This window comes from Tamandua tetradactyla, chromosome 3, assembly GCF_023851605.1.
Source record: "Tamandua tetradactyla isolate mTamTet1 chromosome 3, mTamTet1.pri, whole genome shotgun sequence".
Taxonomy (NCBI): domain Eukaryota; kingdom Metazoa; phylum Chordata; class Mammalia; order Pilosa; family Myrmecophagidae; genus Tamandua; species Tamandua tetradactyla.
Genome location: NC_135329.1, coordinates 142,913,181 through 142,937,697, shown reverse-complemented (window position 1 = coordinate 142,937,697; position 24,517 = coordinate 142,913,181). Strand labels below are relative to the sequence as shown.

General features: G+C 38.7%; 1 protein-coding gene across 4 annotated transcripts in view; it reads left to right on the top strand.

The window, feature by feature from the left end:
- Positions 1-24,517, top strand: part of METTL8 (methyltransferase 8, tRNA N3-cytidine) — a 147,530-nt gene that overhangs the window by 60,470 nt on the left and 62,543 nt on the right. For 2 of the 4 annotated variants that reach the window (XM_077154124.1, XM_077154126.1), the window contains exons 7-9: positions 5,471-5,610; positions 9,579-9,685; positions 9,807-9,872. In XM_077154124.1, coding sequence (XP_077010239.1) covers positions 5,471-5,610; positions 9,579-9,685; positions 9,807-9,872 — 313 coding nt within the window. Of the gene's footprint in view, positions 1-5,470; positions 5,611-9,578; positions 9,686-9,806; positions 9,873-10,660; positions 15,005-24,517 lie in introns of those variants that run through there. The other 2 variants (XM_077154125.1, XM_077154123.1) reach the window with 2 other exon arrangements.

The following is a 24,517-nucleotide window of genomic DNA, read 5'->3' as shown; positions in this document are numbered from 1 at the left end:
AACAATAGGGGGAACAAATGTTAAAATAAATTTAGTAGATTGAAATGCTAGTGATCAATGAAAGGGAGGGGTAAGGGGTATGGTACGTATGAATTTTTTCTGTTTTGTTTTTATTTCTTTTTCTAAATTGATGCAAATGTTCTAAGAAATGATCATGTTGATGAATATACAACTATGCGATAAAAAAAGGAGTGTTCATATTATATGTTGATTGGTTTTGTTAATAAAAATTTAAAAATAAAAAATAAATTAAAAAATTAAAAGAAATAAAATAAAATAGATCTAAGGGAGTGGTACATCTAGAATGATCAACAGTATGTAGAGAATGATCAAGAAGGGTACTGGCCCATAAAATTTATAGTATTCTTCAAACCATGGGTCAGCCATTGCTGAATTTCAGGTAAAGGCCAATCAGAACTTGTTTAAGTTCAGAAGAGAAAAGTTAAATTAGTCAAGAATTTCACATGAGTAAATCCTCTTTCCCCTCAAAGTTGGATTTTTCAGTTATCTCCTCTAAGGGGACACACAGTCAGGTACTTAGTAGGTGTACATTAAAACAAACAAATAAACAAAAAAATAAGGATCTGTCCTGATTAAGATGGTGGAGTGAGCAGCCTCAGGAGCCATCTCCCACAGTGAAGCTTGGAACAACCAGCAAAAACTGGTAGAAACATCTTTTTCAAGGCTCCAGAAAAAAGTTAAAGGACTTCAGAGGCAGGTGAGCACCAAATCAAGAAAAAGGCTACTTTAAAGAGGTAGGGTCTTATGGCACCATGACGGGTCCCTCCCTACCCCTCCCTGGCTCAGAACAAAACAGGCCTACACTCCCTGTGCAGGTCCCTGGCCTCAGTTCCAAGGAGCAGAGTAACCCTTGTGTAATCTGGTGGCCTGAGATACTTGCCCAACTTTTCTGGTTATTGCCTGAGAGATTCACTACCCAGAACTTCCCCTGCATATAAAAAGCAGTTCACAAAACTCTCCTACAGAGCATTAAGGGAGAGCATTCAATGCAGGGGCAAGGGATTGCTGGGTGGAAGACATATGTAGCATAGTGGCCAGACCATGAGGAAACTATTTTGAGGGGAAGAGGGATAATTCAAAGCTGTATAAGTGGGGAAATTCCTAGGGCCACAAACACATGCTCAAGACAAAATACTGCACGGAAAGGACCAGGTGTCCTCTATAATTTGGCCTTTGTTCTCTAAATTCATTAAATGGATAAGCTATGAAGGAGGTCACTTGCCCAGATCAATTTGCAAACACTGGGAAAGGTATTTTCTTTTTCACTTCCTTTTGTTGTTGTTACTCCTGACATTCAAAGAAAGCTCTACCATAACACTAGTTAGATACAAGCTTAAGGAGTTGACACTTCCGGGGCTAAATTCCAGCAATATCACATTAAAACTTCAAAATATCCAAGTTTCAACAAAGATTACAAAACGTAAAAGAAACAGAAAGTGATGGCCCTGCCAAAAGTTAAAATTAAAGTAACTGTCAGTTTGGATGACCAGTACTGGGACATATCAGACAAAGATGTTTTAAAATCGTACTAATTATGCTCAAGCAGCTGAAGGAAAACTTGTACAAAGATCTCAGGAAACTGACAGATGGGCATAAAGAGATAGAAGTCTGGAAATCATGAAAAGGAACCAAACAGAGCTAAAGAACACAGTAACAGGAATTAAAAATTCCCTAGTGGAGTTTGACAGCGGATTGGAACAGGCAGAGAAAGAATCAGTGAATTTGAAGATAAGGAAATTGAATCATTTAGTTTGAGGAGCAGAAATCAGAAAGTATGAAGAAAAGTGAACAGAGCTTGAGGAAACTCTGAAACACCATGAAGCATACTAATATATGTGCTGCGGGAATTCCAGAAGGAGAATAGAGAGAGAAAGGGGCAGAGAGACTAGTCAAAGAAGTAATGGCTGAAAACTTCCCCAATTTAATGAAATATAATCTTTATATATAAATATATAAATATAAATATATATATATATATATTCAAGATACTCAACAAATTCCAAACAGGATAAATCCAAATAGAGCCACAGTGAGACATATCATAATCAAACTGTTGAATGCCAGAGATAAAGACAATTCTGAAAGCTGCGAGAGAGAAGCAGCAGGTCACATACAAAGGAGTCTCAATAAAAGTAAATGCCAATTTTTCATCAGAAACCATGGAGGCAAGAAGGCAATGGAATGATATATCTAAAGTGCTGAAAGCAAAAATTGCCAACCGAGAATTCTGTGTCCACAAAATTGTCTTTCAAAAATGAGGGATACAAGGTGGTGCGACAGTGGCTCAGTGGCAGAATTCTCGCCTGCCATGTGCGTAGACCCAGGTTCAATTCCCAGTGCATGCTCATGCCAAAAAATAAAAAAATGAGGGATATGTAAGACATTCCCAGATAAACAAAATCTGAGGGAGTTTTTCACCACTAGATCAGCCCTACAAGAGATGCAGGTTGAAAGGAAAGGACAATAGACAATAGGTTGAAACTAAATGAAGAAATAGAGATCTCCAGTTAAGGTTAATTACATGGGTGAATATAAATGCCAGTACTATAGTATTTTTTAATTGTAATGGCACTTTATATTTCCCACAGAATGTAAAAAGCAAATGCATAACAGTAATGATAAATCAGTGGCTTTGGACTCATAGTATAAACATGTAATTTGTGACATGAACCACATAAAGTTTGGGGGACAAGAGGGTATGTGTATACCATTAAAGTCAAGTTGGTATCTAAGAAAATGAGGTTGTTACAGATGTTAAGTTTAAGCCCCATGGTAACCACATAGTAACTATAAGAGAATATACAAGCTGATAGAGACAGAAATTAGAGTGCAGTTTCCCAGGGCCAGGGGTCAGAGGGAGTGGGGAGTTAATGCATAATAAATGTGGGATGTCTGTTTGGAAAGATGGAAAAGTTTTAGTAATGGAAGGGGGTGGGGGGGGTACCACAACAGTTTAAATATCAGTAATCCCACTGAATGGTGTGCTTAGGAAAGTTTATGCTGAATATATGTTCCCACAATTACATAATTTTTTTTTAATGAGCAACTAAAGGAACAATGACAATTAAATACATACATAATCCAGGATGGGCTCTAATAAGGAAGGAGAAAAGGCTCAAAGGCACATTATTGGCACCTAAGAAAAAATTGTGATATACTGTAAGTTTTATATCTATGTTAATATCTTGAACTGATAACTGTACTTAAGCTGGGTTCATAAGTGAATCCCCTTGTTCTTAAAATTTACATGGCAATATTAAGTGTTCAAGGAGCATGATGTGTACAACTTGTATTCAAGTACTGGGAAAATGGATTGATAGATCCACAGACAGATGATAGAGAGGTGGATAGACTAATGGATAGATAGAATGGTATGGCAAGTATGGTAAAATGTTAAAATTGGTGGATCTGAGTATCTGCAAGGATGGGGGTTATGGTGGTGCTCTGTGTATGGGGTTTGTATTATTTTTGTGAGGTCATATAAGTTTTCAAGTGTTTCAAAATAGAAAGCTAAAAGAAAACATGTATAGTTTTATACATAACATACTAAAAGTATAACAAAACAAAAATATTGCTAACCAGTTTTAAATATCTTACTAAAATAAATAAATAATAAAAATTTTAAATCTGAATAGGCATATGATAGATAGACCATTAGGAGAATAGTGGGCAACTTAGATTTGGTTGTCTAATCCTTGAATGCTAGTATTTCTTAGAACGAAGAGGTAATTTTAGGAAATGCAAAAGAAAAGGAAATTTTAAAAACAAAAAATGTGTAATAAACACATAGAACTTAGTTTATGATGATTAAAGTCATAATTATTCATTGTAGACATTTTCTAACATACAGAAAAGAAAGCCAAAGGGGAAGATAAATCAATTACAATCACAATTCCTAGGGTGAATGAATAATCTATATTTTAATATATATCCTTCTAATGTAATTTCTGTACATGAGTTGTGTGTGTATATTTGTGTGTTTTTTAAATAACAGTTTTATTGAGATATATTTCACATACCATAAATCTCACCCTTTCAAAATATACAATTCAGTGGTTTATAATATATTCCCAGACTTGAGCAACCATGACCACCATTTAATTTTGATCATATAGTATGAGGTATTTGTATTTCAAAGTAGGCAGTAGCAAAGCAATGGAAGAGTGAGTTGAAGCCCAGCTCAGTGCCTCTGAATGAACACAGGGGTGAAAGTCTCCCCAGCAACATGGGCTATGACTCTCAGCGATGAGCCTGGCCCTGGCACCATGGGATTAACAGCGCCTTCCTGACCAAAAGGGGAAAAAAGAAATGTACCAAAATAATGTTTCAGTGGCTGAGAGAGTTCAAACAGAGTTGAGAGGCTACTCTGGAGGCTACTCATACACAGACTTCTGCTAGATATTGCTTCTTCCCATGGTTTTACCAAACCCCAACCAAAACCATTCCTGCCAACCCTAAGAAACACGTAGAGTATTATCTGAGATTGTACAACTTTTCCATGCAGTATGATTACTTTCCAGAAACCTACAACTTTCCAGATAGGTTCCTAAGCCAAATAAATCCTGAAACCCAGAGAGGGCAGCCTCTCCAGAACATCAACTAGTCTTATCCTGCTATCCCATATTATTGACAGCCCTTTCCAATATGAAAAAGTTAGAATGGGCATAGCCCAAATACCCCCAAAGATATGGAGAAAGATCAATGGAGAAGGTGGAGATATAACAGAGAAGATAGGATTTAACAAATAATAACTGCTGAATCATTAGATTGATATTTCTTTTTGTCCCCAGCGTCTTGGAGCAGCTAGAAGGAAAAACCAAAAATTGTGGAATTGTAACCCATACCAAACTGTGAAATCTGTTCTCCAACTAATTGTTATGGTGTGCTTTGAAATTTATTGCTTGTTTGTATATGTAAGTTTTCACAATAAAAAAAAGCAATACTGGGCGGGCCGCGGTGGCTCAGCGGGCAAAGTGCTTGCCTGCTATGCCGGAGGACCTCGGTTCGATTCCCGGCCCCAGCCCATGTAACAAAAACGGAGAAACAGAATACAATAAAAAACAAGAAAATGTTTAAAAAATGTTTCCCTTTCTTCCTTCCTTTCTTCCTTCTATCCTTCCTTCCTTCTCTCTGTCTTTCCTTTAAAAAAAAAAAAAAAAAAAAAAAAAAAAAAAGCAATACACAGCCAGCCTCCAGGGTCTCTGCTTATACCCCACTTTGAAAATTAAAGAGAGATTTCAAAGAACATTTGTCATCAAGTCCAAGAGCTAGTCTTTATTTTTAGCTGTTTGAAATAATCTAACAAAATACTGTATTGGAAATAAAATAAATCTAAATTTACAGAGAAAAGGCCCTTTGGAGAACTAAAACATTTGACCTTTTTATTAAAAAAAAAAAAACTGAAGTCTGCTAAGTAATTTTTTTGCTTTTTATTCCTTTATCATGACAGTCACACGCATCCTACAGAGCAGCACAGTGTTCTGCCTTTGTTCATGATGTATGTGATGATGGTTTACCCTACCCTTTTCCAGATGGGATCCTGGATGTCATTCTCCTTGTCTTTGTGCTCTCTTCTATTCATCCTGACAGGTAAATGAAAACAATAAGGCAAAGCAAATGTGCAAAGTGCCTTCATCAGTAGTGGTTTTCAGAACTATCAAAGCAAATGACGATTCTTGAATTTATTATTTAGTTGAACTACATTATGTATAATATGCAGCCTTTTAAATGTAGTTTTTTCCTTTCTTCATACTTTTAGAAAGATACTGGTCAGACTGCTTTATTAGTGAGCTTTCTGTCACTGTCAGAATGAAGTTAGCTTAGTCTGGCAAGACACATACCTATTAAAAGTGACAGTGCTTCAAGGAAATTACAAATTCAGAGCAGCCTAATAGACTCCCAAGAGGGAAATTGTACTTGGTGATCAGAAACAAACATCTTTGATTTAGCATCTTACTGAATGTCCACGAAGAAAAGGGTTGCAGATCTGTTTGGCTTCATACAGGTCTTTTGATAGGCGGAAGAAATGTTGTTTTAAAGAAGCCCACTAAAGAATTAGGAGTTACCAAGATTTTTCAGGATTAACCTTGAGCCTTCATGATCTAAGGTTGGCCAGTGCCATCATTGAAATAATTATTTATATTTTTATGTTGGCATAGAGTTTTAAAACTATAACCATAACTTTTCTCCAGGTAGGAAGTGTAAAAACATATTACCAGCAATTAAAATGATCACCTTTCTCAAAATCTTGTCTCCTTACATGTGTTAAGGCATACACATGATGCACTGGTTGTGCTTTCTTAAGATTTCTTTAAGTTGGATTTTCTTGATCCCCTGGTAGTAGATAGACTTGACATTAACTGCTTTTTGTGTGATGATTGTGAACCTTTCCCAAAGAAACTGAGTTACCAGGTGCTTCTTTCCTTACAATTACAGGGTCTCTTTACTTCTCATTGAGATGGGCACCTTGATTACATGTGGAAGAACAAATTAGATTTGGAATCTATTGATCCTAAAAAAAAGATTTATTTGTACCTGGTGAGATATATCAGGTTCCACGAAGCTGCTTTCTCCTCCCAGTTTTCATACCTATTTCCTTCTGCTAATCTGTTTAGACCTTTGACATAGTAGAAAGATGTCGACTATGTATTTTGTTTCCTTAAATGAACAGTTAAAAAGATGAAGTAGATCGAAAAAGAGCAGGGTTTCTTATTTAACACCCATAATAGGAAACGTTTAAATTCTAAATAAGACCACAAAAAGACTATTAAAAATTAGTTTAGATAATGTAATTTCTCATAGTTTGAACTGAATGTAAAAGAGAAGGGGAAGCAGACATCTTGGAAAGATTACTTTTTGAGTATATTATGTTCACTTAGAAAGTAAGTTCAGGTGTATCATGTCAGTAACCTCTTTCTTACCTTTATAGAAATGATCTAAAAAATAGGGTGAATGAGTATAAGGTATGAAATAGTAAGTGAAAAGACAAGGTGGTGTGTTTAGGGTCATTTAGGACTGTGGGTAGTGAGTTTGGCCATAGGTTAAGTTCTAGGAAACTGGCTTCCTGCAAGCTTGGAAAATCAGATACTACAAACAACAATCAATTCAGCTAGACCTTGAGTCTGGGGGTTCCAGCTCAAATAGCATGAAGAGGCCACAAAGGAAGCCATAAGAGGCTACAAAAGAAGAACTTACTTCCTTGTCATTGTAATCAAAGAAAGTATAATGTGTATAGATCAAAGCACAGACAAAGCAGTCAATAAATATTCTTTTATTATCTCTTCCTTTCATTCTCTTCTCTCTCTGTCCAGAAATAGGTGAGGATGGTAGTCAGCCCAAGTAGGATAAAGAGAGAAGAAGGTTTTTCTCCCATTCTTGTCTTGTCCATCTTACCCACACACCTGTACCTGCATTTCTCGGGATAACTCTAGAACTGTATAATGGGCCAAAATGGGATCGATCATCAAGAAAAGTAGCTCCCCATCCCCTACCTTTACCCACAACCCTAGACATTAAAGGATTGTTGGGAAGAAAGGATTTGCTGAAGGAAGTGTAAATGTTTTGAAGTACGTTGTCATTCTTTGTTTCTCTGCATTTTAGTTTCATACTTGTTTTACTAATACTTGCAGAAATTTTTTTCTCTGTACATAAAACATTCATTCTGAAAGTAATATTTTAAGGTTTAGATATGATTTTCTTTAATTGCCAAAGCCTAAGGATATAAACACAGTGTGAAAATAACCTGTAATAAAATAAACAAGGAAAAAACACTCCTCTTTTTCCCTTTTATGTACTTATGTTCCAGGGTTCTTAAAGAGCTTTTCACCTAATCATGCCACCTCTTTCTTTCAGTTTGCTCTTGTTTTCATAGTTGCTTTCATTTTCTCACTACCCACTTCCTTTATAACCTGACATAATCTGGCTTTTGCCCTACAGTTCCACAAAACAGTGTTTTAATTGGAAGGAATTTGCAGATTATCTGATCCAAACCCTTCATTTTTTAAGTAAGAAATCCTCAAAGGCTTTAAATGACTTGGATAAATCAAGGACAGCAAGTACTTAGCACACAGGCTGCCATTTACAATTCTCTGCCCAGACATTGATAATCGATTTTGTACTCTGTCATCCCCACTGAACCTTAAGAGTTCCTCTCAGTAGAGCTCTGTAGGCAGCCAGCACCAGATAAAAGATCTGAAATCTTTGCCATTCCTGGTCCATGATCACACATAAGACTGTGAGCACTTAACTATAAACACTAAATCAAGAGCAATCACTAGGGGCTGTATTTGATTGAGAGCCAGATGAGTAGAATAAATGCAAATGTTACGAGAATCCTGAGAAAGAGAATAAAGGCTTCCCAGTATTAAGGTGGGCCTTGGAATATAAAAGAATTTAATATGGCAGAGAGTGAGGAGGAGAGAATTATTTGAGAGGAAACGACATGAACAGACTTGGACTGCTCAGAGCCAAGCATATATCGGTTTGGAGAAATGGGAAGCCGTAGGGAAGATGTTGGAAAGATTAATTGAGGTCAGTAGTAGGAGATCTTAAGGGTGCAACTAAGGAGTTAAAATTTGGGGTAGGGAATGGGGTAGGGTGGGGTGCACAGTCCAGGAAAAGAAGGAGTTGAGATTTTATCCCGTGCATTCAAATCATGAAAGTTTTTGAGCAAGGAAATGACTTGACAATACTAACATTTTAAGCAAAATAATTGGTTGTTAATAGGCAAGAAGAATTGGGTGGGTGGGTGGGGACGAATATTGAAGGTTATTAGGAAACTATTCCATTTCCAGCCCCGAGGAGAGAGGGGATTGTACCAAGGAAGTTCCAATGGAAAACTAAAATAAAGAGAAAATAACAAGATGTTGTGAAATAAAAAGACATGGAATTTGTGGACCAGGTGGTTGTGAGGGACAGTAGAAGAGAAAAAAAAAAGCGGGTCATAAAATTTCTCTGAGGTATTGCACTTTCGTGAATGATTGTATCTTTGGACTTCATAAAGAAATCAGAAGGAGAAGGGGCTAGTTTGGAGGAAAGCTGATCCTTGTTTTGAAGTTTAGATGCAATTTGGATTGGCTCTAGTATGTTTTGAATCTTGTAAGGACAATGAACTGCCTTCAGTTTTTGCTACCAATGAGGGATAATTTGCCATAATTATGAGCATACATCTATGGAATTTTGTAGCTCAGCTTTTGACATACATCAATCTCTGTGAAGTTACCTCCCTGGTCTTTTGGGTGATTTCTCCCAATATTCTAGTTTTTTAATCTGGTCATTTAGCATTTTGGTGTCCTTTTTTTCCTTCTTTACAGAACGGTTTTTGTGTTTTTCTTTTTGATGGGTGCGTGGTCTGGGAATTGAACCTGGGTCTCCTACGTGAAAGGCAGGCATTCTACCACTGAACCACCCGTGCACCCACAAAACAGTTCTATTTTTGTTGCCCTTATATTTGTGGTTTATTTCTTTGGCCTTATTGGACTTATTTTGTCTTCGAGAAGGTTGAAGCTGGCATATAAAATAAGATTTCAGTAAATAGGCATCTTGTTTTGTTTTCAAAGGATGCAAAGTGTTGTAAACCGACTCTCCAAGTTACTGAAACCAGGGGGAATACTGTTATTTCGGGACTATGGAAGATATGATATGACTCAGCTTCGTTTTAAAAAGGGTAATATTATATTCAGTTTTAGAGTTATTTTCATATGTTTGAAAGAATGCCTTGTTTATATTTCATGTCAAGATTTTTCAAAAGGAATACTAAGTATCTCTTTTCACAATTATTTTTTTAGGGCATTGTTTATCTGAAAATTTTTATGTTCGTGGAGATGGTACCAGAGCATATTTCTTTACAAAAGGTATGTTTACCTACAAGAGGAAACAATTAGCTGTAAAAACTCTGTTTGGTTATTGCTTGCAGGAAGAAATTCAAAAGCTATAAAAGTGAGATTTCAGTAGTTGTTGAAGTATCTGATATTTTCACGCTTTTGGTTCCTGTAACTGTTCTACCTAAAAACTTGAAAATGGCCTTTTTGCCTTTTAATCTTTTTCCAATTGAAACTGTTTCAAAGAGTTGCTTCTTTCACTCTCATAACCCAAATGAAGGTATAGTCTGTTTCATTTTGGAGGTACTGCTAGCCCAGATATGAAAAAATTGATGACATGTCACAGCCAAAGGAGAGCATTTGTTTTTATGAGTCCCATAGGAAATTACTTATCCCTTATCAGTTCCTCATTTTAAAAATGAGAATAATTTCTGACAATACCAAACGAATCCTGCGTTCAAGGACTTTACCCAAACTTAAGTGAGTACTTTTATAATGCACCATTTTAGTTCCTTGTAAACCAACAAAAACTCAGAAAGCATACCTTTCAAGATGTTAAAAGCTGTACCCGATACTATGTATATCTGTTATACCTGCTGTGTTAACTTGTTTATTCTTGGTATATTCATGTAAAGTAGTAGAAGTTCACTCAATTTCAGAAGTTTTCTTCACCAATTTGCACTGCAGAGTGTTTTTTATATAAATGAAATTTAGATGGTCAATTATTCTATCAGTGTTCCTTCATTCCTAACAATCCCCTACCCCTACCCCACCCACCCCAGCCACATGTCATACCTTTGATTGACATTTTTGTCTCACAGGGGAAATCCAAACTATGTTCTGCAAGGCTGGATTAGATGAGAAACAAAATCTGGTTGATCGGCGCTTGCAAGTCAATAGGGAAAAACAAGTGAAAATGCACCGAGTATGGGTTCAAGGCAAATTCCAGAAACCATTGCACTTGAGTTAAAACAGCTCCAAATTGGTATTGTCACTCATTTCTGATCACTGAACTATGTACCATGCAAAGGTACAAAACCAAGGACTGCACTATTCCAAGACTTTTACAAAGCTGTTGTTCCTCAAAAGACAATCAGAAGAAGGGAATTTGTACATCCTGTTGTTTTATCATAAGTGAGCATTTTTGTGCATTTTAAGTACATTTAAATGATTTGAAAGAGTGCACATTAACCTGTGTTTCAAAACTCAGAATATGAGAGATCCCCAAGCTTATTTGGATTTATTGCATCTGATCATTTTGTTTGTTCCTGGAATTTTTTTGAACATTTGATGAAATTACTGATATAATTGAGGTAATTTTGAATAATCATCACCCACCATTTTTTTAGAAGTGGAAAAAACATCTGTTTTACTTGTATATTAAGCTTTAATAAATTGGTTCACATTCAACTGCCCACCATTGTCATCTGCTACCAGAGAGGAAGCACATCTTGTTTCCAGGGAAAGTCATAAAAAGTCCACCAAGTCATAACGAAGGCATATTGTTTGTTGCTATGTTGTTTCTCTGTCTTCCCCCAAAGCTACTTTTTTATTATTATTTTAATTCAGAAACTGATGTCTAAAGCAGAATTTTAGTTTCTCTTTCCTTTCATAAAAAAGGAAGTATGGCCAATGCTAATATTATTTTCAGGCTATTCTTACATATGCAAGTTATTGCAAGCTCTTCTTAATAAAACTGTCATACCCCCCCCCCCGGCAAAAAAATGCTTAAATTGTAGCAGTTAAGAAGGTATTTACCACCTTGCCTCAAGGATGCAAGTTAGCTTGTAAATTGTGCTTTGTAAAAATGGAAGTTCTAATGCTTTTTCATAAATTACACAAATATTTACTGAGTGCTTGCATGGTGCTGAGTTATATGGAATAATTCAATAACTAAAGACCCAGTCCCTATCTTCAGGGAGCATAATTAAGATCTAGCTGGCAAAGCAAAAATGAGCACACCCAACCCCCTTAAATCATGATTTAAAATTTACACAAATAGTACTCAAATAGGTTTCTCATCAGCTAGAGGACTTTGGTTATGACCCAGAAAAGTCTGGAATAAATGGGCAATCTCTTGAAAAAAACCATTGGGATAATTCAGTCCCATATGTTTTTCTTTTTGAAAATCTTTAAGATTCATTTTCCTAAAAGAATGTGGTTTGTCACACTTGGGTCATGGGTTTATTAGTTGATAGATAGGGAATCTTAATTGATTGGTTTACCATAATGTAAAGAATGGAAGAAAGTTCCTCAAAAGAAAATCAAGACAGTGTTATGAAAAAAAAAAGGGAACAGATGCTGCCCCATCACAAACAGCACATCATATGTCAGTGGTAGCAATGATAATGGTAGTTCCAAAGAGAGAGAGATTGGTTGTGAAATAGATTGGGGAATGGAGAAAAATTAGGTTTCTAGGAGGAGGTGGTTCTCAGGCTGGTCCTTGATCAAAAGATTACATTCTCAGAAGATGGTGTCAAAACAGGTTTATTTTGAATTGGATGTTCATGATGAGAAATCATGGAGAAAAGGAGGAGGTCCGCTTGTGGACATCCCTTATAGTAGGCTGAGGCATTGGGCTCTAGTCTGTGGACTGGAACCATCTGAGGTTATTTCTGTTTTATCCTAGCCATGGCATGTGAGACATGTATTTAGAAAGACTGATGTAGGAGTAGTCTATAGAATGGAATGGAATGCAATCAGATCTCAGAGTGATAAGGAAGGATTCACAGTAAATTGGTGGCAAGTTCTCAGAGCTACAATATCAAGGTTTCTGTTTAAACATGTATGAGTCAGTATATGTAAAAGTTAACATTTGCTGAGACTCTTAACTCAGTTGTATTCCATAATTAAAATGTACTTAGAAAAGCCAAACTAGTAATGAACATATTACGTACAAGGGCAGTTAGATAAGTTAATGTTGCTATGGAAACACAGCACATCTTCTTGTGTCTCAATTTAAACTTTATGGCCCAAGGTGGTTTGAAAAACAACAGAAGGTAAAATTATTCTCACATTCTCACATATGTAAATTGTACTGTCTCTCTCAGTCCTAAATAGCAGACTCAAACCAGCCTCTTGACTGGCACAGTAAAATTCAGCTTCGTGTCTTTCTATAATGTATTACAGCATGTAAGTTAACCTTTAGAAACTTCAAAAATACATCAACTAAATTTGGACTGTGAGATACAAACTGGGCTCTTTTGGGACCTGTCCAGTGAGGGCTTCCATTCCACATGGTTATGCTGTAAGGCCATTGCCACTCACATGCTCTTGTCCATCAGTCTTTCTCTTAGCCTACTTGGAGTAACCCCCTCCATCCTACTTTGCTGTTGGAAAAAATTTTTTACTTTTTGGCAGAGATAGCAAAGGGAGAGAACTGATTTGGGATTTTGCCTATGGATATTAAGAAATCTCAAATTGTTTCAAATGTATCTGCATGAATAATAATTTAAAATATTTCATAACTGCATGAAACTGATTTCCCCCTCATATCCATAAAGCCAGGGTCCATTGGTTAGCATGGTTTGAGTTTGATATTTAAACATTCATCTTGAGGGAGCTGAATTTTAGAAGGACCCATTTCTTTCCAAGACAAAAAGGTATATTCCTTCATCTTCTTACAATACAGAAACAATGAAATATACTTTATTAAATGCACCCTCCATTTTTCTGTTTCTAAAAGTTTACTTTTGAGCATTGTCCAAAAGGAAAATTTTCACACACATGAAGTAATGTTTCAGAAGGTTGTGAGGAAGGTAAGATAATAGTTTATTATTACAGTTTTACATTCAGTATGACACATTTGTTATATTGCAACACCCAGTTAATGTTGCCTTCTGAGAACTTATTTGCTTTGTTTATCTCAGTGCCATATGCTTTGTCTCTAAATTGCGAACATATCCTGGTTTTTGCCATTGTGTAATCTAAATCGTTGCTATACCTAGTCTGTATGTGAAAAGTCACCCTTTTCTGTCCTTCTGTCCTGCTGTCCTTCTGGGGCAAAACTTAAAGCCATCCAAACTATTTGGGTTCTGAAACATCATAGAAATTAAATCTTTGCCCTACACGTCCTTATGTTATATTCCTGTGGTTTTCCAACTCATCAAAGCCAAGTTCTGAAATCTGAATATATCATGCATTGTTGCTTCTAATTGGTTTTAATGTTTATTATGCTCTTCACAAATGCAAATAACTTCACAGCTGCATCACTAATAGACCTCTTTCAAAGCCTCTGCCCCTGCTTCCCGCATCTGAGTCATCAGTTGACTACATGTTGATGTGGTATTTCCCCCACTTGTGAAAGTGCACTGTAAATTCTAAAGCACTGAATATGTGTGAAGTATTGTTACTAATAACAGCATTTACCATCTACGAGGCAGCATACAGAGTACTCCAGCACCAGAAACATTCAGTGGTCTTGTGAGACATTGTGAGAAAGACAGTTAAGTAAAGTGCTGTGAAAAAAATACTGCCGCGGAGTTACAGGAAACATGGATCCTGGTCCCTTTTGTGCCATTTAGCTACTCTTAATTTAGCTCTGAGTGCTGAATATTTTATATACTACACACGTTACTTCACTTAATCCACAAAGCCCTTTTATTGGTGAAACAGGTGAGACTGGGGCTCGAAATGTTGGTTAACTCGCCCAGGATTTCACAGCTAATAAGTACCAGAGCCAGAATTTGGACCTAGAGCTGTCTGATTCCAAGTCCTGTACTCGTCGTTGCACTTTGAATTGATAGGCTCAAATGCTGCTCAGAAAGGTGCTGGTGAAGAAAGAGAGCTCCTGAATCCAGCAAAAAATTACCGCAGTGGGTGGGAGTTTGGCTCATACAACCTTCAAGATTTCCGCTCTTTCTCCATCCAGTGATTCTATTAAATAATTAGGTTGCACTTGTCCACAGTTACAAACTGGGAAGAAAAGAAGGAAAGGAACAGAGAGGAATGACAAAGCAGAAAGCTTTCAATCGGTTCTTTTCAGCATTCTGCATATGTTTCGTTCTGCTCTCGCCCCACCCCCTCCGGGCTCAGCCTGCCACTTGGCATCCCTCCGAGCAGAGCACTCATCACTTGCATACTCCTCACTTAAAAAAAAAATCATTCTATACTGCAAGGAAGAAAAAGAGCTCTTAAAAAATGTCTTCAAAGGGATTCAGCTTTAATGTAATCTAAAATACATGAATCCGGAAGATGTCAATAATAAAACTGAGTGAAGACATCTTTATTTAAAACACTGTATGTACATTAATGCCGATTCAGGCATGAAATGTTGAGAATTTCTTGGAATATGGTTTGGGATTTGAAAGTCACAAAGGTATCTGCAAGATGGCTTTAGTGTGGTTATAAATATAAATAGAAGTAAAATAGCACTTGCATCTTCATTTATAATGAATTTTATATTGTGGCCTCAAAGCTACAGAGGAGAAGGAGGCCAAAATCTGACTTTCATTAGTATATGCCTTAAATGACAGGGAAGAGGTGTTGAAGACAAAATTAGTTTTTCCTGTGAGCATGAATCAGCAACATGCAATAATATGCAAGTAATAATAGTTCTGTGTGTGTGCCCTACGGAGGGTAAGGAAAACAGCATCCAATTCATAAAGCAAGTGCACCTGCAGGAGAGACCCAGGAGGCTGAAGAGCTCCCTTGAGCCCCATCAGGAAGTGTCTCAGAGCTGTGACCCTGACTCTGGCAAGCTGGGTTGGCATGAGAGGGACAGAGCACATTTAAACCTCCAAATGGTCAAGACAGCCCACCCTCCTGCCTCTGGAGCTCATGGGAGGCAAGCTATGAGGCACCACTACTTGGCCAAGAGATTAAAACAGCCGAGTTTGATTTTACAGTGCATGTGGTTTCACAACCACTTAACCTTTAGTAAGAAACAGCTAGAGGCAGATGGATGAATAAATACAAGATAACATTACATAAGGAGGGAAAATCAATACTTCAGGGGCACATTGACTTCAAATAGTGTCCAATTAGCTCTGTCCTTGGTGTCCCAGGGATCTGCCTCTTTCATCTTTGATTTTTTCCAGCAGCTAGGCACTAAGTACAGCCTGGACCCCATAAAAAGAAATACTTTTCCATCATATGTTACCTACCAAATAAAGAGAGTCATTGACTGCCTCCCAAAATGGCCCAAGCATCATTTCTCTTACTTGGGCTAATGGGGTTTCAATACCTCTTCCCTGTCCTTTAAGGCATATGTTAATGAAAGTCAGATTTTGGCCTCCCTCTCCTCTGTAGCTTTGAGGCCACAATATAAAATTCATTATAAATGAAGATGCAAGTGCTATTTTACTTCTATTTATATTTATAACCACACTAAAGCCATCTTGCAGATACCTTTGTGACTTTCAAATCCCAAACCATATTCCAAGAAATTCTCAACATTTCATGCCTGAATCAGCATTAATGTACATACAGTGTTTTAAATAAAGATGTCTTCACTCAGTTTTATTATTGACATCTATGTCATTTATTATTGCAACTATGAATTTTGTTATGCTTAAAAAAATCTCTTTGGTTATATTTTCAACTAATGCTCCTTAATGTGACACTTCCTGGTTCATTGCAGAAAAAACAGAAATTAGTGTTTTTTCTCAGTTAATCTTTTGAGTTTGAGTATGGCTTGTTTAAAAAACATTGGGGAAGGGCAGTCACCTTCTGATCTTAAAGGCTTTTTTCACTGGGAAAAGCACTAAAACTCTGTGACTTCCTCTAAAATTAACAGTGAGATGCAGTTGAGGCCATTGCGTTAGGGTTGTTGCGTTTTGTGTGTGCGCGTGTGTGCTGTGTATTTAGCACAAGCAACATAATGCAACCGTTGCCTCCTTTCTCTCCCCTCCTGCCTCCTGAGAGTAACTTTTCTTTCTCCTGAGGCAGTTCTGCTCAACAGAATGTTTGGCATAAAGAATGTGATAGCTCTCTATACATCTTTAGTTATGCCCCAGTCTCTCAGGTGAGCTGAGACAGCGTCCCCTCAAGCAGCATTTGGAACTGACACTGAAAATCACCTGAAAGAGAATGGCTGAAATTGCCAGCATCACATGCTGCGTTGAAGCAAGGAAGAAATTTCTATCTCCAAGGATAATTGCTATTCTCATTGCTCACGCTTCTTTCTTTTCTCAGCCCTAGCTTATTTTAATTCATATTTCCCACTTTGAGTTTCTAAAAGATATTTTTTAAGGCTTTTAAAAATCCAAATCAAAGGTGAAATTCAGGATCCAGAAAAGTATTTATTCTGTTTATCCTTTCCATGAAAGTATCCTCAATCAACCAACCTTTCGAAGTGTCTCTGCATTTGCATCTTTGTTTCCTAATAGAACACTTGGGCCCTGGAGATTAGTGAGACAAAGCTTCATTATAACTATCCTTGTTTTACTCCCATTTCTTATGTGCCTTCTCTTCCCAACTCACTCTCCAGGTGCTTCTTTCTCTTGCCAAATAGTGCAAGGAAATACTTTTGCAGATCTTTTGTTTACTTTAGAAAAAACATGATCAGGCTTTCCCATTCTGGAGTGCTGTTCATTTCCTGACTGGCCTTTAAAGTTTGGCTCAGTAGCAACTTGGGATTTGTTTTCTACCCACAGTGAAAGGAGCTGGGTGCCCAGCAGCCCCATGCTGGAATGAGAATTAAGTTCTTCTGCTCATTCTCTGGATAAGTAAGCTGATGCTTTTTCCATAGATTTTTTTCTAGCTACTCATTCAAAGTTTTAATGTATGGTCATTTAGTTGGGCTTTTTTTTATATATCTTTTTTAAAATTTATTTATTTATTATTTATGATACATAACCACATACAAACACAAACATTCTTGTCATATGATCATTCCATTCCTGTTATGGTCATTTAGTTTTAACTTTTAAAAAGGCATTACAAGTGCATACAGAAGCTGGTCATGTGCACAGACCACATTAGAAAATTAGAAAATAATTACCTCTTTCTATTTTTCACCTGCAGGGCTATATTGACTTCAATTCTATTGACAGTTGCCTTCTCCCTAATACCAGAGGAATTTGGCTCAAGCTAACCCTCAATTTCTAGGTCCCCAGAACTGCTGAGATACTGAAACTTTAGTTCTTACTTGGTTGAACATTTTCGTATGTCATATAAGATTTGTAAATCCTCTGTTATTTCTTTTCTTTGGCACATTTACATCATATTTTATTCTAGTCATGCAACTGTATCTATAGGATAATTATGTTTATATATGTATATAGGTTACTCTTGATTCATTCCGAATTGGGAAATTGATTCCAATTTGTTACAAGATTAGTAACTTTCCAGAGACAGGTTTGCTAAACCTGGAGGCTATACTTTTATAATTAATGCACTTTTCTACATTAAAAGATGGGCCTAAGAAACTTTAATGATAAAAGTAGAAACATTGACTAACAAATCAAAGATCCCAACTATGTCTGGGATGGGCTTTGTCTTTTGAGGGGATGTATTATTTAGGGTTCTCCAGAGAGACAGAATCAACAGGAAATATTCGTAAATATAAAATTTATAAAAGTATCTCACATAACTGTGGGAACATAGAGTCCAAAATCTGCAGGGCGGGCTGTGAAGCCCAACGTAGCCCAACTCCAACGTAGTGTCAGGACGAACTCCACAGGAGAGGCTCGCTGGCCAAAGCAGGAAAGAGAACCCGTCTGTCTCTTCTGAATCCCACTTAAAAGGCTTCCAGTCATTAGATTAAGCATCACTCATTAAAGAAGACACTCCCCTTGGCTGATTGCAAATGGAATCAGCTGTGTATGTAGCCAACATGCTCATGACTTAATTCTATGAAACGTTCTCATAGCAAAAGACAGGCCAGCACTTGCCCAACAAGACAAACAGGTACCACCACTTAGCCAAATTAACACATGAACCTTATCATGACAGTCCACTCCTTGTCAACTTGGCAGCTATACTCATCACCTTAAACCATACCTAATTTCTACTTAGAAAACAATAAGACATTTTTTTTTCACCTAACAATACTCACTGTCCTGCATATAACTGGAAACACATTAAATCTCTCCAGAATAGGGTACAAGTCCTTGGATAATATTCATTCTTAAACTTGATGTCTTACAATTTAAATAGTATAACATGAACAAAACAGCATTACAGTCCTCATTTCTGTAACTGATCACATGGTTATAGTTCATATTTATCACTACCTTCTTCCACTACCCATTCCATGTTCCCTTTACCCTCAGCAAGCATTTCAGCTGGCTGTGGTTCTTTGCCTAGTGGGGTGACACAAGCCTTCATTCCTGAACTGTTAGAGCCATTGGTAGTCCTGCCTGGATTGGGTTGTTGCAGTTTTCCATTGATTTTAATCACAGGACATGGTAGTACTAAAAGACGCCCTAGGGGATCTCCTTTATTCCAGGAAAACTCTTCTTTACCTCCATTGTGTAGTTGCAGTCCTATTTCCCCCTGATAGTCAGGGTCAACCACCCCAGCCAATAATGTAATCCCCTTCTTGGCTTGTTGATCCACGGGCATGAGTAGCCCAGAGTGACCAGGTGGCAGTCTTAGATTCCAGTTCAGTGGAAGCATTGTTGTTTCTCCTGGTGGAAGCACTCCCTCTTTTGGAACTAAAACCTGTAGACCAGCAGAGCTCAGGGTCACAAGGACAGGCAGCAAAAATTTTCCTAGTGGATCACTAGGGGTAAGAGTGAGTGGTGCCACTCCCATTTCCACCCCTTTTTGTTCCTGGACCCATGGATCCTGGCTATGGGAGAAGCAGCATCATGTAGCGGATGCTGATTCAGAGCATACACAGCTTCCTGGAGAACACTACCCCAACCCTCCAAGGTATTGCCACCTAGTTGGCACCATAATTGAGTTTTCAATAGGCCATTCCACCATTCTATCAATCCAGCTGCTTCTGGACAATGGAAAACATGGTAAGACCAGAGAATTCCATGGTAAGACCAGAGAATTCATGGTAAGACCAGAGAATTCATTTGCTATGAAGTGTGTTCCCTGATCGGAAGCAATGCTGTGTGGAATACCATGAAAATGGATAAGGCATTCTGTAAGCCCACGGATGGTAGCTTTGGCAGAAGCATAGCATGCAGGGAAAGCAAACCCATATCCAGAGTATGTGTCTATTCCAGTTAGAACAAATCGCTACCCCTTCCATGAAGGGAGTGGTCCAATGTAATCAACCTGCCACCCTGTAGCCGGCTGGTCACCTAGGGGAATGGTGCCGTATTGGGTTCTGAGTGTGGGTCTCTGCTGCTGGCAGATTGTGCAGTCAGCAGTGGCTGTAGCCAGGTCAGCCTTGGTGAGTGGAAGTCCGTATTGCTGAGCCCATGCATAACCTCCATCCCTACCACCATCACCACCTGTTCATGAGCCCATTGGGCAGTGACAGGAGTTGCTGGGGAAAGAGGCTAACTGGTATCCACAGAATGGGTCATCTTATCCACTTGATTATTAAAACCTTCCTCTGCTGAAGTCACCCTCTGGTGCACATTCACATGGGATGCAAAAATCTTCATGTTTTTTGCCCACTCAGAAAGGACTATCCACATACCTCTTCCCCAGGCCTCTTTGTCACCAATTTTCCAGTTATGTTCTTTCCAAATCCGTGACCCTCCAGCCAAACCATTAGCAACAGCCCATGAGTCAGTATACAAACATACCTCTGGCCAGTTCTCCCAAGCAAAATGAACAACCAGGTGCACTGCTCGAAGTTCTGCCCATTGGGAGGATTTCCCCTCACCACTGTCCTTCAGGGACACCCCAGAAAGGGGTTGTAGTGTTGCAAGTGTCCACTTTTGGGTGGTACCTGCATATCGTGCTGAACCATCTGTAAACCAGGGCCGAGTTTTCTCTTCCTTAGTCAATTCATTGTAAGAAACTCCCCAAGAGGCCATAGCTCTGGTCTGGGAAAGAGAAGGTAATGTGGCAGGAGTGGAGAACATGGTATTTGGGCCACTTCCTCATGTAACTTACTTGTGCCTTCAGGACCTGCTCTGGCCCTATCTCGTGTATACCATTTCCATTTTATGATGGAGTGCTGCTGTGCATGCCCAACTTTATAGCTTATTGGGTTAGACAACACCCAGTTCATGATAGGCAGCTCAGGTCTCGTGGTAACTTAGTGGCCCAAGGTTAAGCATTCAGTCTCTACTAAGGCCCAGTAGCAGTCCAAAAGCTGTTTCTCAAAAGGAGATTAGTTATCTGCAGCAGGTAACTTGATCAAGTTCCCTGCAGTAAGACTTTGCTCCAAAATCCTAAGGGTCTGTGTTGTGATTCTCCTATAAGGGCCAGCCAGAGGCCCCAAACAGCATCTTTTTGCCACTGACGCCTCATTGGATCTGCTCAATCATATGATCCAAGTGGCAGAGCAACTTGTAGAGCAGCCTGGACCTGTTACAGAGCTTCCTCTTGTTCAGGTTCCCGCTCAAAATTGGCAGCTTTTCTGGTCACTCGATAAATGGGTCAGAGTAGCACACCCAAATGAGGAATATGTTGTCACCAAAATCCAAAGAGACCAGCTAGGCATTGTGCCTCTTTTTTGGTTGTAGGAGAGGCCAGATGCAGCAATTTATCCTTCACCTTAGAAGGGATATCTCAACATGCCCCACACCACTGAACACCTAGAAATTTCACTATGGTGGAAGGCCCCTGTATTTTTGTTGGCTTTATCTCCTATCCTCTGACATGCAAATGCTTTACCAGTAAGTCTAGAGTAGGTAGTTGCTACTTCTTGCTCACTAGGTCTAATCAACATGATATCATCAATATAATGGAACAATGTGATGTCTTGTGGGAGGGAGAAATGATCAAGTTCCCTGCAGACAAGATTATGACATAGGGCTGGAGAGTTGATACACCCCTGATGTAGAACAGTGAAAGTATATTGCTGACCTTGCTAGCTGAAAGCAAACTGTTTCTGGTGGTCTGTACAAACAGCTATTGAGAAAAAAAGTATTTGCCAGATCAGTAGCTGCATATCAGGTACCAGGGGATGTATTGATTTGCTCAAGCAATGATGCCACATCTGGAACAGCGCTGCAAATGGAATTACCACCTGGTTGAGCTTACGATAATCCACTGTCATCCTCCAAGACCCATCTGTTTTCTGCACAGGCCAAATAGGAGAGTTGAATGGGGATGTGGTGGGAGTCACCACCCCTGCATCCTTAAATTCCTTAAGAGTGGCAGTAATCTCTGCAATCCCTCCAGGAATCCAGTATTGCTTCTGATTTACTATTTTGCTAGGTAGGGGCAGTTCTAGTGGCTCCCACTTGGCTTTTCCCACCATAATAGCCCTCACTGCATGAATTAGAGAATCAATGTGGAGATTCTGTCAGTTACTCAGTATGTCTATTCCAGTTATGCATTCTGAAACTGGGGAGATAACTACAGAATGAGTCTGGGGCCCCACTGGATGCACTGTGAGACAGACCTGAGTTAAAACCCCATCAATCACCTGAACTCTATAAGCCCCCACTCTGACTGGTGGACCAGAGTGACGTTTTGGGTCCCCTGGAATTAATGTCACTTCTGAGCCAGTGTCTAATAATCCCCAAAATATCTGATAATTTCCTTCTCCCCAGTGCACAGTCACCATGGTAAAAGGCCATCAGTCTCCTTGGGAAGGCTTAGAGGAAGATTAACAGTATAGATTTGTGGCAGTGTAACAGGGTTCTCCCCCAAAGGGACCTGGCCTCCCCTTCATTCATGGGGCTCTGGGTCTGTAAACCATCTCAAGTCTGGAAATTGATTAAGGGGCCGTGACTCTGTGTTTTTGTAATTCAGGTTAGACTTCTGTTCACTTGGCCTAGAACTCTTTTGTTTATACAGCCCAAACAAGAATTCAGACTGCCCATCTTGTATTTCTAGGTACCGCAGGATTTACTAGCCAATGCCACAAATCTCCTTGAGTCAGATTATTTTAACTCCTGCTTTGAGTTTGCTGTCTATTATAATAGCTGCGTCCACCCTGTCTTTGGCAATTAAGTGCTGCCATTTGGCTTCTGCCAACTCAGGATCCAGTCATCCCCATTGTGTTTAGGGATTCCAGCTCAGTGACAGCAGTTCCCACAGTAATATCTGACCTACAGAGAAGTGCAACTACAGAGCTCTTCAGGGATGATGGCGCTAGCCTCAGAATTTTATTTCTCACTGTTCTGGTAAAAGTTGCATCCTCTGGACATTCCTGAGGTGTAAGAGCAGGTTTTGCATGATAAATCCACTCTAACATTCCAACCTCTCCAAGCCTCTGAATCCCCTCATCTACAATACACCAGAGCAGTTCTGGCATTTCAACCTCAGGTAATGTCAGCCACCTTTGATCCATGTTTCAGCCAACCATCCGAACAAACTGGTAATGCCTTTTCTAACCCCTCGAGCTATAACATTGAATGCAGAATCTCTGCTTAGTGGGCCCATAACAATAAATTCAGCCTGATCCAGCTTTATATTCCTCCCACCATTATCCCAAGCCCTTAAAATCCATTGCCGCACATATCCACCTGATTTCTGTCTATATAAATTGGAAAACTAACACAGTTCTTTTGGAATATAATGTACCTCCTCATGTGTGATGCTTTGTACCTCACCTTTAGGGGCCTGTTGGAACTTCAGTCTAGTTATAGGTCTGGAAGAAATGAGGGGTGGTGGGGGTGGGTCGTGAAAAGAATTAGAAATATCTTCTAAGCCATTTGCTTCAGGACATTCATTTGCAGTTTCATGTGGTGAAACAGGATTAATCACTCTAGGGCTAATCTGTTCAGATGGAGGTTGGGTGGCCAACTTCTCAAGGCAGGCTGGAGGTGGGGCAGCTAGGTCCTCAGGGCAGACTATTACAGGATTATCTAGAGAAGACTCCTTTCCAATAAATGCCCTCACTTTAACAGCAGACACCATGCAAGACTGAGATTTCAGTTTACATTGTAAAGTTGCTACTCTAGCAATAAGATTTTGAGTCTGATTTTCAAAGATCTCAAGTCTACAGCTACAGGAAATAAGATTTTCCTTCAGAACACTCCCAGAAACATCTACATCTGTCAGACAGCACTTAAGCTTCTCATTTGAAGCCTTAAGCTCATCCCTTTCACTCATTAATGTATACAGTGTATCTAACAATAACCAGTTAACATCTATACTTACTATTTTCACAAAACTCCATAAAGGTGTCAAAAACATTATCCCCAGAAGTTGGGTTCGTATAAGTGAAGCATTAGAAGAATCGAATGGTGATATTTTACCTATCTTTTTTGTCAACTCACACCATGGATTGGCAATGTCATTCTGATTATGGGAATCAGAGTCTTTAGTGCCTTTGAATCTGGTTAGTTTAGAAAACCATTCATAAAAAACCATTTTTAAGATTCTGTTTCTTAAGAACCACTCCTGGTAGCAAGTTGTATTAGTTAGGGTTCTCTAGAGAAACAGAATCAACAGGAAATATTCGTAAATATAAAATTTATAAAAGTGTCTCATGTAACCATGGGAATGTAGAGCCTAAAATCTGCAGGGTAGTCTGTGAAGCTGATGACTCCAATGGAGGGTCTGGATGAACTCCACAGGAGAAGCTCGCTGGCCAAAGCAGGAAAGAGAAACTGTTTCTTCTGAATCCCCCTTAAAAGGTTTCCAGTCATTAGATTAAACATCACTCATTAAAGAAGACACTCCCCTTGGCTGATTACAAATGG